Consider the following 18,768-nt stretch of genomic DNA (forward strand, 5'->3'; position numbering starts at 1 on the left):
AGAAGCAATTACTAAAGAGCACAATGACTGGACATCTATGGTAACAGCCAGTGTCCTATAGACGTCCAGTCATTGTGCTAACACTAATTAGCATTGGCTCGCGAAACGACTAACTTCCTTCATACTGGACGCTGAGACATAAAAATGGTATCCACAAGTTAATCTGACTCCGGGGAAGTAGTCTTTAAAGGGATACCTGATCTATCTTCTCATTCTGTTCTGATGTCCCTCTCTTTTCCTGAACAGGACAGAGTCCTGAGAGTGTGACATACTCTGGCAGCAGCAGGACACAGAGACAGAGTCTGAAGGGAACACGCTAGGCTCCACCCAAAGCACTCTTACCAACAGAGCAAAGACAAGCAACCAAGGTCAGAATCACATCTGCATCCCACATCCACAGACACAATAATGATGTTATTTAGATGTAGGCCTACAGCATTTGATTTGAGCCAGTTTATCTTAGGTCTATTTTACACATGAATTGTTTGAAACAACAGTACATCTCCTTGCATTTTGTTATTGCAGTTCCAAAATAATTGAAGTTGATTGAGTGATAGATATATTGGTTGATTGAAACTTGCTCTCCACAGTTGTCTACGAAGAGGAGACGATGAAGAGGAGCAGGTGGGAAAGTTCCCGTCAATCATGGACTACTATCAACATGACATGTTCTCTCACATAGAGAAGGACGACCACAGGAGGAGTTTCTCCCAATACAACTTGTTGCACAACCAATCATCGCTAGAGGGAAAAGCACGAGACAGACTAAGCGTAAGTACTTCTTGGTGACCTATGACAAACACTGAAAAAAAATATCAACGCAACATGCAACAATTGCAAAAGATTTTACTGAGTTACAGTTCATATAAGGAAATCAGTCAATTGAAATAAATGCATAGGCCCTAATCATGGATTTCACATGAATGGGCAAGGGTGAAGCCATAGGGGGACTGGGAGGGCATAGGCCCACAGACAGAAATACTCCTCAACTCCTTTCTGGGATTTTCTATTTCAGCTCATGAAACATGGGACCAACAGTTTACATGTTGTGTTTATATTTTGGTTCAGTATATTACCTTGACATATCCTTTTGTAGCTCGGTTGTTTTCACATATAATTAACTAGATGATCATGATCTTTTGATGTTGCTTCAGGAGGATCTATTGCACAGACCACTTTACCTGACCTCGGAAAAGTATTATGTTTACAATACAGTGTTTGACACTAAGGATGTAGTCAAACTTTCCCTCTAAATTTTATGTGAGATCATGCATTAGCTCAAGGCAAACTGTTTCCATGGTAACTTGCAGTCCAACTCATGTGAAAACAAATCAATGTTTTAAGGCAAATTGGTCCTTCTCCAGCTTCTCCAGCTTTCTCAAAGTGCGTGACAAAGTCCACAAAGCTTGATGTCTTTCACCCCTCCTATAAAGCGCTGTGGTTGGATTGTTCTGACATTTTCATAAAATAAAAAAACTGAAAGTCGCCTAATTGCTTTCGATCGCGCCCTCGTGTCACGGGGTATTTGCCTAACGGTATTTAACTTCACTGAATGACAAATGAGGAGCAGTGACCATGAAATGGCCCTCGCCCCCACTCCCCTCAGGCCCCCACTTCCCATTGGATCAGTGCAGAGAATAACCTAACACACACACACACACACACACACACACACAGAGACCGACAGAAAAATCCATAATCTGCAAAAGGATCTGACTCAACACAAGTTCAGAGAGAGAGAGAGAGAGAGAGAGAGAGAGAGAGAGAGAGAGAGAGAGAGAGAGAGAGAGAGAGAGAGAGAGAGAGAGAGAGAGAGAGAGAGAGAGGAAAAATACATTAATTTGTTTTATGTTGTTGACCTATGGTTCTTACTGTTGGCCTATAGAGGCCTTGTACTATGAAAGAGGAGCAGTATTGAAACTTGCAGCTACTCTGCAAAGCGAAATACAACTTTGCAGGGCTCAGGGTGCTTTGTATGCCTTTTTATTAAACTTACAATATCAACCTTGCCAGTCGCTTTTTGTGCTCAAATATTTCTAAGATTCAATAAGTAAAGATCTATTCCATTCTGCATTGACTGAACAATTGACTGCTCAAATTGAATGTGGAAAATGAATGTCCTTGGCGTATGCTTTGACCCTGACGAAGGCACTGCATACAGAAACATTGGTTCATCTATTCATTGAATAACTGGGAGTAAAATAGAGTTTGCAGCTTTTTGTCTTCTCGGCTGTTAGTCTACACTAAATGAAACAATTTTGGATGAGTTTTTGTGCTAAAATGGCCAGGATTTGACCATTTTAATGTCTGTGTGAAATAAAGTGAAGTGTGGTTGCTGGTTGCGGAGGTGGGGGTTGTAACTGAGGTTTTTCTAACAAGGTTTATGTGTGGTTTGGCTGCTGCGGTGGTGAGCCGGGGGTTTGAAAGCATGGCTCGGATTGTGATGAGACTCCCTACAGAAATGCAGTGTGTCCGACAGAGACCATGTGCATCCAACCTGCACAGAGATCACCCAAACAACGATAACAAATACACCAAAGACAGAGCAACACTATGGATTTAATCCTACCATCTATTGCTGTCCAGTAATTGGTCTTGGAAAGACCTCACAAGAAAATATCTTTATAAATAAAATAAAACTAAGGAACTTTGAAAATACATCTAACCAACACAATTAAGACCTATGAGGACTATTGGCATTGTTTTGTCGCATAGCCCTAGGCTATTCGAAATTCATCCGTTAATAATTACATTTTCAAGGTAAAGGTATACAGATATTTTTGTCATGAGCCAAAAATAAATATGGTGGTGGGACCCCACTGTATATGTGACCATTCCCTTTAAGTCAGTCAGGTAAGTTAATGGTATCTTTATGGAAGATTCGTTTGGGAAGTGGGAAGTGTGTGGAAGGTGCGGGTGCGGGTGCAGTGTGAGATTGGGTGATTTAAGTGCCTTTAATAACCTTTCACAAACACTCAGGAGAGTGATGTAAAGCTCGGGCAGCTCCCATCAGAGACCTCATGGCCCAGCCTGGCCCCCATTCATCATCCTGACACTGCCTGACAGCAACGCTGCCTGCCTGCCTCTCTGCCTGCCTTGCTACACCCCCCCTCTTCCCTCTGCCTCCTTCAACCCCCCCCCCACACCCCTTTCTTTCTCTATCTTTTGCTCTCTCAGTTTAGCTCCATCCTCTCTTTCTTTCCCCTCTCTTTCTTTCTTATTTCCTTCTCTCCCCATTCTCTCTCTCCCCCCTCTCCCCCTTTCTCTTTTCTCCTCCTGATGGGTAATAGAGATTTCTGCAGGCCTTTCCGACAGGGGGGAAAACAGCATAAGATGCTGTGCTGGGGGCTGGGCAGGGCCTAAGGAGCCTGACCAGAGAGGCCAGGTTACACAGCCATATGCCTCATAACTATATAATATCTGTGGTCACATCGTTCTCCCCAGCTGCTTGTAACAGCTTGTTACCTGGAGCACTAATGTAATGGGGGAGAGAGAGGGATGTTTTTGGTCTTGGACATGCAATTGGAAATAGAAGTACAGACATGTAAGAAGTGCTTCAGATGACAGACTTTTTGAATCAAATATTGGGGCAGAATGTTTCCAACGTATATATCCTTTCAGAATCCCAATTACCCAAGGCATTCCCATTGAAATGAAATACCTTAGCAATTGACAAGCTCTTTTTCTACCTGAAGTGCCCCTGAGGCGATGTTTTCCTGTGTGTTCGGGTTGTAAAGGATACACTTCAACTGGCTCCTTAGGTGCCAGCAGATGGTCAAGGTCTGCACGGAGGTTGGTTTCGACCCACAGACAAGAGTGGTAATTGTGTTTCACCAAATCAAATTCAATCACAGATAAGAATCCCTCCTACCGAGATAGAGAGCTCAGTGCTGTTAGGAGAAGAGCAGGACCATGATTGCTGTTCCTCACTGTCAAAGGCACTGAACGAAAGGCCACCCCAATTCCAATCACTGATCACAATCAAGTCATACACCCTCTGCTCTGTTCTCATGATCTTCCACATCCATGCACCTGTAGACTACACTGCACTGGAACATACTATAGGGTTGGTTTCCGGACCCAGATTGAGCCTAGTCCTGGACTAAAAAATAATTTTCGATGTAGCACTTTTGGATTCTCCAGTAACTTTGTAGAATGGAGATATGCGCCATTGTGCAGATTTGAATCCCATTTGTTTTTATCACCAACCCTTGAATTACGCTGTACCTCAAAAGTGATTTTTAGAACTTAGGGTATTTTGATTTTTTAGTGCTGATAGAATGAAGAATATAACCCGAGGTGCCTGTGTGTTGAATGCATTAGTGTAAACCACCAGATTGTTAGCGGAGTGGTTTGGGTTGGAGTTCCTGGGAGGGAAAGCCATTTCTAAGGGCCACCTGTCAGTGAACACTTAATGATGAGGAGTTGGTGAAACCCTGAGGGCGGCCCCATACCCCTGGTAATACAGTAACAACTTGTGTACGCCCACCCGGGAAGGGTGTGGATGGCTTGGCCCTTCGGTAGATTGGTAGAGGTAAATCAGTTACCCAGAGAATTGTGTTTACCTTTACCACAGATAAAATGTAGCCAGAGAGGCCAGCCCTTAATGATTCCTCAAATTATTTCAAGATTCCTCAGTGCATGTTGCAAAATAGTTTGTTAAGATATTCTAATAGCTATTGACCAAGGTGAATTACACAACAATTTTTTTTATTGAAGATGTGTTTTGTACTCACTGTGGTTAGATTTATGACTGTATGTGGGAAAAATGCATTATGATGATTTTGTGATTATGCTAGATTGGAGATGTAGAGTTTATATATATATATATATATATATATATATATATATATATATATATATATATATATATATATCTCACTGGGGACCTTTCCTATTGTTGTGTTGCCAATTTACTCAAGGGTGGTGGAATGGCTTGGAGGCGTTTTCCATGGAAGAAGGCAATGAGTTCAGCGACCACACACGATAAAAAGTGTAGATACCAAAGATATTTTCAAAGTACATAAACAGGGCCTAGAGGGCTCTAGTGATTCATCATGAAACTGCAACATTAAAGCTGCAATCTGGGATTGATTTCTTAGCAAAATGGCAGCCCCAAACCTGTTGTGGTATATTCTTCAAGAATCAATGGATTGAAATCTCCATTGAACAGATACCCAGATCCCACATTATACCTTTAAGTGAGATTCTCTGTGCATACCTAAAACACCTATCAATATGCAAAATGATATTCAATAGATGTTTGCTCTACAGTATATTTAAGGTTAAGCCATTTTGCGTTACTTTATAGCAGAAGAAGACGGCCGCCGTTTGACTCGTTTCTTTTTAACAACATGGGCTGCGTGACAAAAAAATAATACATTGTGTCAAAACAGCTACGAAGGAGAATCTCTCCCCTCCCTCTCCCTCTCCCTCTCCCTCTCCCTCTCCCTCTCCCTCCCCCTCCCTCTCCCTCTCCCTCTCCCTCCCTCCAGAAAGGTTGATATCTCACGGCAGATTCCCCAGACAGACTTATTGGGCCTTAAGCATGGGAGGAGAATGAACAAAGCTCTCAATAAATCAATGCGATACTCAGGAATGACAGTAGTCAAAGTGCTTTGTAGTGTTGCGTTAGCTGAAGTAGATATACACTGAGTGTACAAAACATTTCCATCACATAGACTGACCTCATGAGTCAACATGGGCCAGCATCCCTGTGGAACACTTTCGACACCTTGTAGAGTCCATGCCTCGACAAATTGAGGGCTGTTCTGAGGGCAAAAGGTGTTCCTAATGTTTCGTACACTCAGTGTAAATTCAGCATGACAGCCTTGTTTTTCTTGTTTCTGGATATTCTTTGTTGAGAGACCGAGTGACAGATTACTTATATGAAATTATATGTAGAAAGGGGCAATCTGGGACTGCTTTATTGTTGTTTGAATACCAGATTGACACTTTAAAGTATGATAATAATGTGCTGCAGTGTGGACTCATTGTGGGCAGATGACAAAACACCCCTCATCTCATTTTCTCCTCTCTTGTTTGTCTTGTTTTTGCTGTAGAAAGGGAATCAAGTGGACATGACGACAGGCGGCTGCGGCGGAGTGGTCCAGGCCGGCTCTAGAGACGTGTCCTTGGAGTCCCTGAACAAGCTGAACAGCAGTGGGCTGGGGCTGTACCGGAGACAGAGCAAAGGCCAAGTAGCGGTGACTGCTCCTGTTCCGCGAGGGGAGAGAGAGGAGGACTGCTGCAGCAGGGCTGACAACGAGCCTCGTCGTCCAGCTACCGGCTCCAACAAGCCCGGGAGGCGGAGCGTGTGGGTTCTCTCAGTGATTCGCTTTACGACAGCTTCTCCTCGTGCACCAGTCAAGGCTCCAACAATGTGTAGAGTAAGAAAGTGGAGGCCGGGGACGATTCTGTGGAGTCCTCTGCTACTCCCACCAACCGAAGCACTTAGGTCATAAGGAAGGAAGTGATGTCATAGGTGATGTCATAAGATAAGGACGTGAACCCAGACTGTACAGTATGCATGACCTCTGACCTGGACAATTAAACTATAGGCTACAACAGTACCACCGTTCAAGGTGGGAAAGCAATATTAGAAATAGTCTTCTTGCATTATATATTTTTTTCCCGAAGGGGGAATGTTTTTTATCATTGCACTGTAACAAATACTGTACAAAGTTTTTAAGGAATTTAAAAAGTGAAATTCAACTTGAAGACAAAACTAGAGTAAATACCACCAAAACAAACCAATCAGAAATATCATCAGGGAGCAACTGATGATGCCTAGTAGTGTGAAGCAATACCTTAGGAATCATCAAATGTGAAAAAAACAATTATGGTTGTTGGATGTGGATGTGGATAGACGGTTTTTCACTGATCATTATTTCTCAAGTTTGAATTGGAGCAATGTTTTACTGCCACAGTGTTGTATGCCATAATGGAGGTCTACACACCACAACTCCCATCATGCAATACACTGCAACCCATACCATACAATCACAGCCCCTAAAAGCCATTGGCTCAAACGTGTACGATTTCCAGACTGCTGTGGTATCTTGAAAGTTGCATGGTGAACGAAAATGTGACACACACACATTAGAACAAATACAAGAACAAATATTGTATTTTATTTTTAAAGTGGTGTGATTTATACTTTATATTAAGTGACCTAAATACATGCATGTGCACATTTAATTGAACCACCAGTACTGTGGAATCTTAAAGAATAATATCCTGCATATTGAATGTACTGGAGTCAGTATTGATTTGAATTGTATTATAAATTAGGAATACATGATCAATCATTTCTACCAGCAAGTCAAAACTGTCAAGCTGAACTTCAACTGATGTGTAGTAGCTAAAGGGATAGTTCGGGATTTTGGCAACAAAGCCCTTTATCATTTTCCCGAGTCAGATGGACTCATGAATGCCAATTATGTCTCTGCATCCAGTATGAAGGAAGTTAGAGTTAGTTTTGCGAGCCAATGCTAACTAGTTAGAAGACGGAAGTGTATGGTATCTACTAGCATGCTAGCAGTACCATAGACTTCCAGTCATTATGCTAACACTATTTAGCAACTTCCTCAAACTGCACGCAGACACATAAAAATGGTATCCACGAAATTCAAGTTTAATAAATCCTGAAGTATCCCTTTAAGCAATTACTGTGCCATCACCATTGTCTTTGGGTCACTCAGTATTTGATGTAAACATAGAACTGAATTAGTGTCTGAATGGTACTTATGAATCAGACACTTCTGCTGGCTTCAATAACACATTTGCGGAGCAAGGTCTATGCTAGTAGCTCAGGGAAAATGCAACGCTTATACCTAGTTACCTTGAATATAAGGTTACAACTCATGGAAAAATACTGTCATTTAAAAAAAAGTAAAAGCTTCATGAACTGCAGGATAACATAACTGTTGAAATTGGGTCTCTTGTAGCATCATAAAACACTCTTTTTTTTTGTATATGTTGTCTCTGTGTTAAAAACTGCTATTAAGTTAATATCAGAATGAGCATTGCTGACTGGTATATGCAATTTAAATGTAAATCATTTTGTTGTGTTTGCCAATCATTCAAGCTTGTCTATAAGTCTACTGATTGAAAACAGCTCAACTTTTCTCGAAAATGTCCTCGTTTTGTGACTTCCTGTAGGTTTTGTCGATACAAAATGTTTTATTTTGTCGAATAAAAGCTACTACTGCTACCTTTTATCACTTTATCCAAAACACATTGAAACGTAGTAGGAATAAATCATCATGCCAAACGTGTGTAATTTGATTCTGGTGCTAATCAAAAACAGACTGTACGTTTCAATGTTAGATTTTTTTTCCATGAAACTGTTAATAATATGTAAGGAGTCTTGCTAAGACCATAATCTGTATTTTTCTAGCTGACAAGTATTTATATCCCACTTTTTGTACATGGAACTGTATAGTAGTGTTTAATTGTCCTACTTCACATCTTCTCTCCTTGATTGTTCCTTTGTAAGAGAACCTGTTACCAGCAGTGTTACTTTGGTAATTACGTGTGCAATTTTGGCTGTTACATTAGACTTGTGATGCTATATTTTATGTAATAATTTCCTATACAAATAAAAAGAAATTATTTCCTATTTCAAATTTGGTGCCGCTTCCGTAACTGTTTGAGGTTGACGTGTGCGTGCGTGCGTGCGTGTGTGTGTGCGTGCGTGAAGTCATACACGTGTGCGTTCAGTATCATATACTGTAGTCAAATGTAAGGTACCATAGTCATAAGGAACAGTGAGATCTTCACTGATCTTTGCCATTGCGCTCATAAATGTGTACCTGAAATATATGTAAGTAGTCTACCGCAGGGAATTGTTAATAATGGCAAGGGAAGGTTTGAGCCAAGTCCTGTCTTCAAATGCTTGCCATAAAGCTCATGTCATATCCTTCAACTACAAAACGTGTTAAACCTATAGCCTGTGTCCACTGAGCTTTACTCTCTGAGACAGTGCTTATAAAGCAGGGGGATTTATAACAATTAGAGTCTCTTGATGGGTAATTATGTGACTATAAATAAAAGTAATTAATTCAGCCACCCAAGAGTGATTTCCAAACATTCTCTCTCGCTCTCTCTAAAACCCATCCCCTAACTAAACATACACTATCCATACAGACACACTTGAACCATAAAATGATCTCAACAAATGTATTTAATGAATAGTAGCCTTTCTAAATCTGGTTAAATTTGCATGCTGCCAACGTGCACTCCATACCAAATAGCCTATCCAAAAGTGACCATTTCATATTTGGACGCAATTAACAGTCACGGATTGCGTGTGTAGGATATGAGTGACTGATGAATTGCTTCCATATGGCGAGCTTTCATCACGTGGTACGTTTTATGATTTATCCTAATCCAATTTCACTGGAATTCCTCAACGTAGTCTCTCGAACCGCAGAGCTCGCCCTCGTCCTGTGCTGAGCATTACATTCCTCGCAGCATAATGTGCTCTACACATTGATGCCACGGATCCATCTAAGGATTTTGCTTTCGTTTTAAGTTCACCTGGTCTGATGTGTTCCTCTAAAGTGTCATTTGGGAGAGGATGTTGCTTCTAATTTATGGAACTTTGCTTGGAATTTTCCTCAAAACAGGTATGCAAACTTTGGGGACTGTGTAATCTTACATGTGTTGGCTAGCTGCGTTGTATTCTGTTGCTGAGAGTGGTGTCAACGTTTGCAGGTATTCCAATCTAATTCAAGTTTGGATTATGGTTAAATGATTTGGGGAGCTGTTTTTTGTCGGATGAAAACAATTAAATCGTTTTCATAAATCCAGGAGAGGTCTAGTAATGCTAACAGTGAGGCGCGCAGGAGGTTACCGGTGCGGATCAAATAATCTTGTTAAATGCATGTATAACTGTCTTGGAATAAGAAATTGTGAAACAGATTCTTGGATTTTACATTTTTAATGACACACCTGCGCTCCAGCTACAGAAAATATATCACCTTAGGTCATAATTGCATCTGTAAAACCATTGCGCATGTCACCTCTGTAAAGGCATATCTTTTCAAAATGTGATTTAGGCTATTATTTTCCATATCTTTGCTTCAATTTAATAATATTGTTTAAAAATGTAAATGCTAAATAATAGATCGTGACATTCTGAAACATTGAACATTATTCCATATTTGGAGCATCTTTCTGCTCTTACAATTGCCCTACATGGCATGCTAATTAGGCTATTAAGTATTCAGATTAATTGCTATTAAACATGACTAGACACCATTACAGGTGAAGAATGTATTCACTCATTTTATAAAGCAGAGGGAAATGTGTAGGCCACTCATTATCAATAGCTAATTAATAGCTCTATAATTGACAACACAAATGCAATTCAACATTTTATTTTACAGGTGTAGGCATTCCATCAAGCTCAAATGATAAGGAACATGATTGATCAACAGTTGTCAGCTCAGGTGACTGTAATAAACTAAAAAAAACATTTTTTAGTGGGTGTTAAATGAGCTGATCTATCACTCCATGCACACCTGTGATGAATATTAATATCAATAAATATGCAGAGAATAACAACCCTGTCTCTCTTCAGATGACGGTGGAAGGGAAATATACAATTTAAGATAGATGAAGGCAAATAAACTGAATTCTCAATCCACATTGGTCACCTTATAGCAATGATATGGTTATAAGTATACAAACCGTGGTAAATGTAGTTGTTAAAAAGGGATCAGGTAAAATGACAATGATAATCTATGTCAATGGGAGCAGTCCACATTCTCATTCCAACATACATCCACTGATCATATCATCAGAATGATATAACAATCAGAAGCTGAGAGCTTTTCCAGTCCATATTTCCAGTAGAACCCCTTGCACATGAATATATGGGTAGATGAACAGTGGCGTGTAAGAACTTGATCTCACCAAAAATGCCTCTGTGGTAAATAACATACAAATGTTCTGTCTGTTTGCGTTGGATGTGCTGGATTTGGTTCACGTGCTCCACTCCTTAAACATCATGTTCATTGTTAGCAGAAATTACATCTAAATAATTTGATGATGTTTTTACCTCAGTGAAAAGGGTATAGAGGAACAATATGAACAGATAGACAATATGTACATAACTATATGCTTGGCTAAATGTTATGGACATATGTGGTGTATAGAGGACAGATACAGGACAGTCTATGATGTGTTTAGGCACTTTATGAGACTCTATTGCTCGGTTGATGGATGGAGTTTTGAAGCATTTATCTGGTTTTAAATTAATTACACTCAGATCTTTGTTTTGGATCCTTTTCAATTGAATTTGTGTTGATGGGCTGTCAGACTGGGAGATGAATGACTGTCGCCATTTCAATAATTAGAACACAGTAATATCTGTCACGGAGAACAAATGACCTGAAAATGTGGCGCCTGAGAACATTTTGAATTGTTGTTTAACATAGCACAGTCATGCATGTTTCTGCAAAACTCCATACCCGAATCAGATTTTGCTATCCATCCGGTATCCTCGATTAAATTATTACGATTTTTTCCTCCCTGTGAAACAACTTTGGATGAATAGCCAACCATCTGTCATTCTTTGTTAATTTCCATTTAATTCCAATCAGTCAAGTGACAATGGAATTGTGGCGCAGTGGTCTAAGGCACTGCATCGCAGTTTAGCTGTGCTACTAGAGAGCCTGGTTCAAATCCAGGCTCTGTCGTTGCCGGCCGCGACCGGGAGACCCATGGGGCGGCGCACAATTGGTCCAGGGTAGGAGAGGGAATGGCCGGCAGGGATGTAGCTCAGTTGGTAGAGCATGTGGGTTTGATTCCCACGGGGGGCCAGTATGAAAAAAAGAAAAAATAATGTATGCACTCACTAACTGTAAGTCGCTCTGGATAAGAGCATCTGCTAAATAAATTAATCTAATTTTAAGTCAGTGCTGGAGCAACAGCTTCATTGAGTGTGTGGATAAAGCACTTTGTTTGCAACACTTTAGCTTAATTGTTTTCAACTATAAAAGTCAGAATGGCAATTATTAATTTAGTGGGTAAAGTTGAATGGCCTTTTTCCCTGCACAGATATGCCCAGCTTCCACACACAATTGTGTCTGAGGGCACTGTATTAAGTTTAGTTGGCAAGTAAGTGAGAGTATGGATTTATATTGTTGAAACATATTTGTTCATTATTGTCGGTCAAAATCCCTTTATCCTGACTCCAGATCTGTTTGTGCATTAAACAACTCCTCTCTGCTGTGTTTCTTCGTTGTCACGACAAATGTGTATGTAGTCAGAGAAGTATGTGTTTTGTGTGACTCATCAGTGCTTTCTGTGGTGTGGTACAGAAATGTTATTATATTAGCTCAAATTTATATTGTCTGATATTTGTAACATGTCCACATGTGTAAGGATAGCATCAACATCGTCTCTCCCACATGAAATGCTCTTTGAGATAATCTTCATGTTTGTTATTCATCGAGGAGATCCAGTCTTTTTTTCAGTCCACCCCTTGTCCTCTGATCATTGCAAATATGGACCAAGTTGACTTTCAAAATGCCAACAAAGAGACTTTTTCATTTCAAAGATGAATTTGTCTCTCCTCGAGGATACAGTTCCTGGTCTGTGGTAATGGCAATAGATCACGAAAACACTTATTGTTGATTAGCTGGGAGGAATATGGGGGGCTGAAAGGCCCCAGATGAACAAGGGATAATACTAATGACTGAACTGCAGACCTGGGTGCACAAAATACAATTTTAAAATCTTTCAAATAAGATTTTAGGCCTAATCTTTTAAATACTTTCTGAATTTTGATCGAGCCTGCCTGCAGTGCCAGTTGGGCAGAGTTGCTTTGCACTCGACTACTCCATTGGTTCCATTGTGCCAGGCAAGCTCAATCAAGCACAGCTAAACAAATTTGAAAAAAATGTGCCTGTAGTCTCTCTTGAACATCATTCATAGACTAATGAGATGACTATATGCCAGATACTAGTGAACTGTTCTTGTGGGCTTTTTTTTAACCCTTGTGGTTCTTCCTGTCTCTCTTGTACAGGTTATGCTCTCCAGATCCAGTGTTACCAGTGTGAGGAGGTGAAAAACGATGAATGCTCCACGGCAGAGTTCATCGTCAACTGCACTGTCAACGTGCAGGACATGTGTCAGAAGGAGGTGCTGGTGAAGGAGGATGGTAAGAAAACAGCGTCTCCTGGGCAGTTCCATTCCTTTCATACTTTGTTCTTTATAGGATAGAGATAGTGAGAGAGTAGTCCCTTCTCACAGCCACTGTATCTCCGCCACAGCAGAGTGTGAGCTTGAGTCTGACCAGAGAGACTAGTAAGAGCGAGACAGGAAGGTTGTGGGCCGGATTCGAACCCACGCCGACACAATATAAATGTGTTCTGCAGCTAGACCACCCCAGGCCACCCCAGGCCACTCTGCCTTCTCTGACACCTACTATGCCATGTAAAACCAAGCCACACCGGACTGTGCCACTTTTAACATGTGACCTAAATAAGGTATATTTTCCTCTTTCATGTACTTCCTCTCTACCTCTGAATTCAGTGGAACTGATCTATAGGGTCTCCAACAAATGAGATCATAAACTAGGCCTATACGTATGCCCACTACATCAATTGGGACCTATCAAAGAATCTCCATAGATCAAGAGCCATTACCATAGTTAATTCATGGATTATGGCTCATATTCTTTTAATGGGATTATCCCAAAGGGTGGTTACCTTGGTTGCTGGCTGCTGTGCTCAGTTGAACCATGCATTATTTATTTATTATAAACCGGGTGGTTCGAACCCTGAATGCTGATTGGCTGACAGCTGTGGTATATCAGACCGTGTACCACGGGTATGTCAAAACATTTATTTTTACTGCTCTAATTACGTTGTTAACCAGTTTATAATAGCAATAAGGCACCTCGGGTGTTTGTGGTATATGGCCAATATACCATGGCTAAGGGCTGTATCCAGGCACTCCCCGTTATGCGTCGTACAAAGAACAGCCCTTAGCAGTGGTATATTGGCCATATATCACACTACTTCATGCCTTATTGCTTAATGAGAGAACACCCTTCAAATACACTAGGCCTGTTGATCCTACCACATCCAATGTTATTACATGTACAGTTGTCACTTGTGATCAAATGTATACTTCCAATTACAAGAGTATTCCAAAAATTTACCAAGAACTCCATAGCTAGATTGTCTTTAGCGAGTGCTTTATGCCCAAACTATGTTTCTGAACATGATGGTTGACAAGCTTCATCACTCAAAGGCAATGCTCTATGGCAATAATGTCATTAACAAATGTACACTATATGTAATGTTGTGTAATGGTTTGAATAACCTTGAGATAAGGATTCACTTTTGTGTGAAATGCACATGCTTACAGTATATTCACAAATCTTTGCCAGTCTCTGCACTCTCCAGAAAGGTTTTCTGAGTCATTTGATTCAAATGCGATGTTGGCAAAGGGATTCTTATGTGCTCCTGTAAGCAGATAAACTGAAAAACTTGTATTCTATCATAAAACCTTCTAGCAATGTTGGGTAATGAATGTGTTCCTTAATTATATCATTTCATATAATGTCAGCCTGAGACCAGGATCCTAACTAATTATCTTTATATGCAGCAACCACAATTTATCACAAATAATGAATTTGCGAATTACCCCAACATTATCGGTGGAAGGAAACACTTGCATAATGTGTTTATGATATATGAAGACATCTGTAACATAATCCTCAGGGAAAGTTGGCTTTTGCATGTGATTTGTTCTCTACCCATTCCTCCCCCCAACAAAGGTTTGGGGACTTGGTTTGATAGACTGTCAGTTCTAAATGTGCCTAGTGATGTAGTATGGAACAAAGAAGAGGGTTGATTAAGCTAAAGTTGTATTGTTAGTTCTGTCAAACTTTATAGCAGTAATCAGGGGCTGATGCAGACTGCAATTGTCTACTTTTGTCTTGAAGGCTTGTCCGACGTCTTTGAGACAAAACAAGAATATTGTATTGCATTTACAAATTGCCACTCTGTCTAACAGCTCATCTGTCATTATTTCAAGAGAAAGACAAGTAAAGTAGAGCAGTAAAGTTTGATTGAACTTTTAACGTGACTCTTCCTCCCTTTCATCAACCTCTTTCATCTATTTCCTCTCTACGCCTTAATTAGAACTTTTGGTAACACTTTACTTAACGTCGACAGGTATAACGCATTATGCCACAGTTATAATGCAATGTAAGACTTGTCGTAGGCACTTATGAACCTCTTCTCATCATAATAACAGTTATTTGCAGTCTGTTGACAAATTTCAGCAGAGAACACATAAACCTTGTATTAAGACATGATAAGCATCCATATATGCTTATAACAAGTACTAATGCTTATAGATTCAGTGGAGCTTGAGTCACATCTCCAGGGTCACCTTGGATTTGTTTGTATCCAAAAGCCCAGTGTCTATTTCCTAGGAAGGGGTAGGGAGAAGTGGGAGTTGAGTCCCTGCAAGGTGGTCATTTATCAGGCAGGGAGACGCAGGCTTTCTTACCACCGCCTGTGGTAAGACTAATGGCACAACAATATTTCCATGAAATCAAAACACTCTTATTGTGGTCCTCTGTAGCTCAATTGGCAGAGCATGGCGCTTGTAACGCCAGGGTAGTGGGTTCGATCCCGGGACCACCCATAAGTAAAAATGCATGCACACATGACTGTAAGTCACTTTGGATAAAAGCGCCTGCTAAATGGCTTATTATTATTCATGTGCATTCTCTCATCACCATATAAATCAAAGCATAGTTTTGTTGCAATTGTTCCATAGTTTGAGAGCATTATATTCTTTGTCGAGGTGACATTCTCAATGTTTTATTTGTTATAATGGCTCTATATAGGTTCTAGGCACTTAGAGGACCACCTCCCAGTAATATGAACCACTCCAGTATTGATCAGGATAAAGTCCTGTTAACCTCTTAAGGATCGGACCCTTTTTTCAATTTTCTCCTAAAATGACATACCCAAATCTAACTTGCAGGACCTGAAGCAAGGATATGCATATTCTTGATACCATTTCAAAGGAAACACTTTGAAGTTTGTTGAAATGTGAAATTAATGTAGGATAATATAACACAATAGATCTGGTAAAAGATAATACAAACAAAAAAACATGTGTTTTTTGGGGTTTTTTGTTCCATCATCTTTGAAATGCAAGATAAAGGCCACAATATAATATTGCAGTTTAGGCACAATTTAGATTTTGGCCACTAGATGGGAGCAGTGTGTGTGCAAAGTTTCAGATTGATCCAGTGAAGCATTGCAATACTCGACTACTTTATATCAAGTCTGCCCAAATGTGCCAAATTGGTCATTTCATACATTTTCAAGTACATAACTATAGAGAACATACAAAAATGATATGGTAATACAAAATGTAAGTTTACACACTCCCAGGAATGTCATATATGATGGATCATTAGCTTATACACTAACTTTCACACATCTAGATGGCCGGTGGGGTGGGTGTGGAGCCAGAGACAGCAGGGGTTCAAACTGTAGAACCCAGTTCCTACATTTGAATATAAAAATGGATTTTATCAAACAAAACTATGCTACATTTTATCTCTGGGACCCTCAGGATGACAAATCAGAGCAAGATTACTGAATGTAAGTACATTATTTACCTTCAGAGGTGAATGTATCAAACCAGTTGCTGTGATAAGTTGTTGTGCACTCTCCTTAAACAATAGCATGGCATTTTTTCACTGTAATAGCTACTGTAAATTGGACAGTGCAGTTAGATTAACAAGAATTTAAGCTTTCTGCCCATATAAGACATGTCTATGTCCTGTAAAGTTTGCTGTTACTTACAACAGTCATGCTAATCACATTAGCGCACATTAGCTCAACTCGTCCCGTATACGGGACACCGTACCTTCCCCAGATCTGTGCCTCGACACAATACTGTCTCGGAGCTCTACAGACAATTCCTTTGACCTCATGGCTTGGTTTTTGCTCTGACATGCACTGTCAACTGTGGGACCTTGTATAGACAGGTGTGTGCCTTTCCAAATCATGTCCAATCAATTGAATTTAGCACAGGTGGACTCCAATCAAGTTGTAGAAACATCTCAAGGATGATCAATGGAAACAGGATGCACCTGAGCTGAATTTTGAGTCTCATAGCAAAGGGTCTGAATACTTATGTAAACAAGGCATTTCTGTTTCTTTTTAATACATTTGCCAACATTTCTAAAAACCTGTTTTCACTTTGTCATTATGGGGTATTGTGTGTAGATTGATGAGGATTTTTTAAAAAATCAATTTTAGAATAAGGCTGTAACATAACAAAATGTGGAAAAGTCAAGGGGTCTGAATACTTTCTGAAGGCACTGTAACGTCAAACATTTATGAAAAAACTAAACAAAAACGAAAGCTTAAGGACTTTTACCCCTCCCTTCCCCAGTGTTTGTGCTACCTCAGTTTGCTATGAGACTTGGCTCAGTTTCACCAAGGGTCTCAATATCACATATAGCTTGACCTGGACTTCCTGTATAGCTTTGCACTATCCCTGACCGCTTCTCTCTCTCCCTCTTCAGGCATATTTTACCGCAAGTCCTGCGCCTCGTCCGGGGCATGCCTCATATCCTCGTCAGGCTACCAGCAGTTCTGCACTGGAAGGATCAACTCTGTGTGCATCTCCTGCTGTAACACACCACTCTGCAATGGGCCACGGAAGAAGAACCGCCCGGTCCCGTCGGCCGCCACCTCTTCATTTTCCTCCCTTCTTTTTCTGCTGGTCTCCCTCACGCTGGTCTCCCTCTCTGACATAGACCTAGAGGCGTCCACTTGTCCCGTCCCTCTACCTGAAGATAACACTAGAGTATTATGAGGCTACAAATAGGCTACAGTATACATTACACTACGTAGTCTATAGGCTACATCAGACTCTAGTGTCGTCTTTGGAGAGGAATCCTATACATAAGAGACTATCACAGGAGGTTGGTAGAATGAGTGCAATGGTATCAAATACATCAAACACATGGTTTCCAGGTGTTTGATGGCATTCCATTTGTTCCGTTCCAGCCATTATTATGCACCGTTCTCCCCTCAGCAGCCTCCTGTGGACTCTACAGCGTCATCTTTAGATTGGATACTCAAGAGCTTAAGACTCTTTGGAAGGATCCCCTTTTATAATCCTGGTGTTTAGAGTTTTTGAGAACTGAATGCTTGCCATTTCCTCCTTCTTCTTCGTCCTTCCCTTGCCCTCCAATCACCCCCTCGCTTACTCCGTAAGGTCCCTATTGAGGGCAGTGGGCACTGACCTCATCAACGTCGACATTCTCCTGTTTATAGGAAGATCGAACGCTTCAGATCAATACTCCCAATGATTAGGAGTCAGACGTGACCATAGTCAGTGAGTACTCAGCAACCGTTTAGCTATGAGAATTGTGTTAACTCAAAATGGATCTTAGTGTAGAGATGGCACTGACAGCTGAGGACATTGAGCAGTGAGTTGTAGGGATTTTGGAGATATACTGAGATGTCTGCATCATTTACTACTGGTACAAGTTCTTGTTACAGTAAGTACTAAATGCTGGAGCTCATGTCTTATATCATTTGTAAGTACAGATGTGTGATCTTGATTTGACCAGTTTCTCACAGCAGGAAAATAATCCTACAGAAATGTGAATTATTGTGTTTATTATAATTAATGGACATTTTTGTAAGGTTGATACATCTTTAGTTAGGGCAAACCAAGTCTGACATTTTAAAGTGGAAA

At 40.5% G+C, this 18,768-nt stretch overlaps 1 protein-coding gene across 1 annotated transcript; it reads left to right on the plus strand.

Annotated features, from left to right (window-relative positions):
* The first annotated feature begins 619 nt into the window (after positions 1–619).
* Positions 620–17,877, plus strand: LOC123491469. Its single transcript, XM_045222269.1, has 5 exons — positions 620–771; positions 6,063–6,316; positions 9,568–9,632; positions 13,040–13,174; positions 17,585–17,877. Exons 1-5 carry the CDS (start codon positions 646–648, stop codon positions 17,875–17,877), a joined length of 873 nt encoding a protein of 290 aa, XP_045078204.1. The 5' UTR covers positions 620–645.
* Positions 17,878–18,768: the final 891 nt, after the last annotated feature.

The sequence above is a fragment of the Coregonus clupeaformis genome, chromosome 1, assembly GCF_020615455.1.
Source record: "Coregonus clupeaformis isolate EN_2021a chromosome 1, ASM2061545v1, whole genome shotgun sequence".
In the NCBI taxonomy this organism is placed as follows: domain Eukaryota; kingdom Metazoa; phylum Chordata; class Actinopteri; order Salmoniformes; family Salmonidae; genus Coregonus; species Coregonus clupeaformis.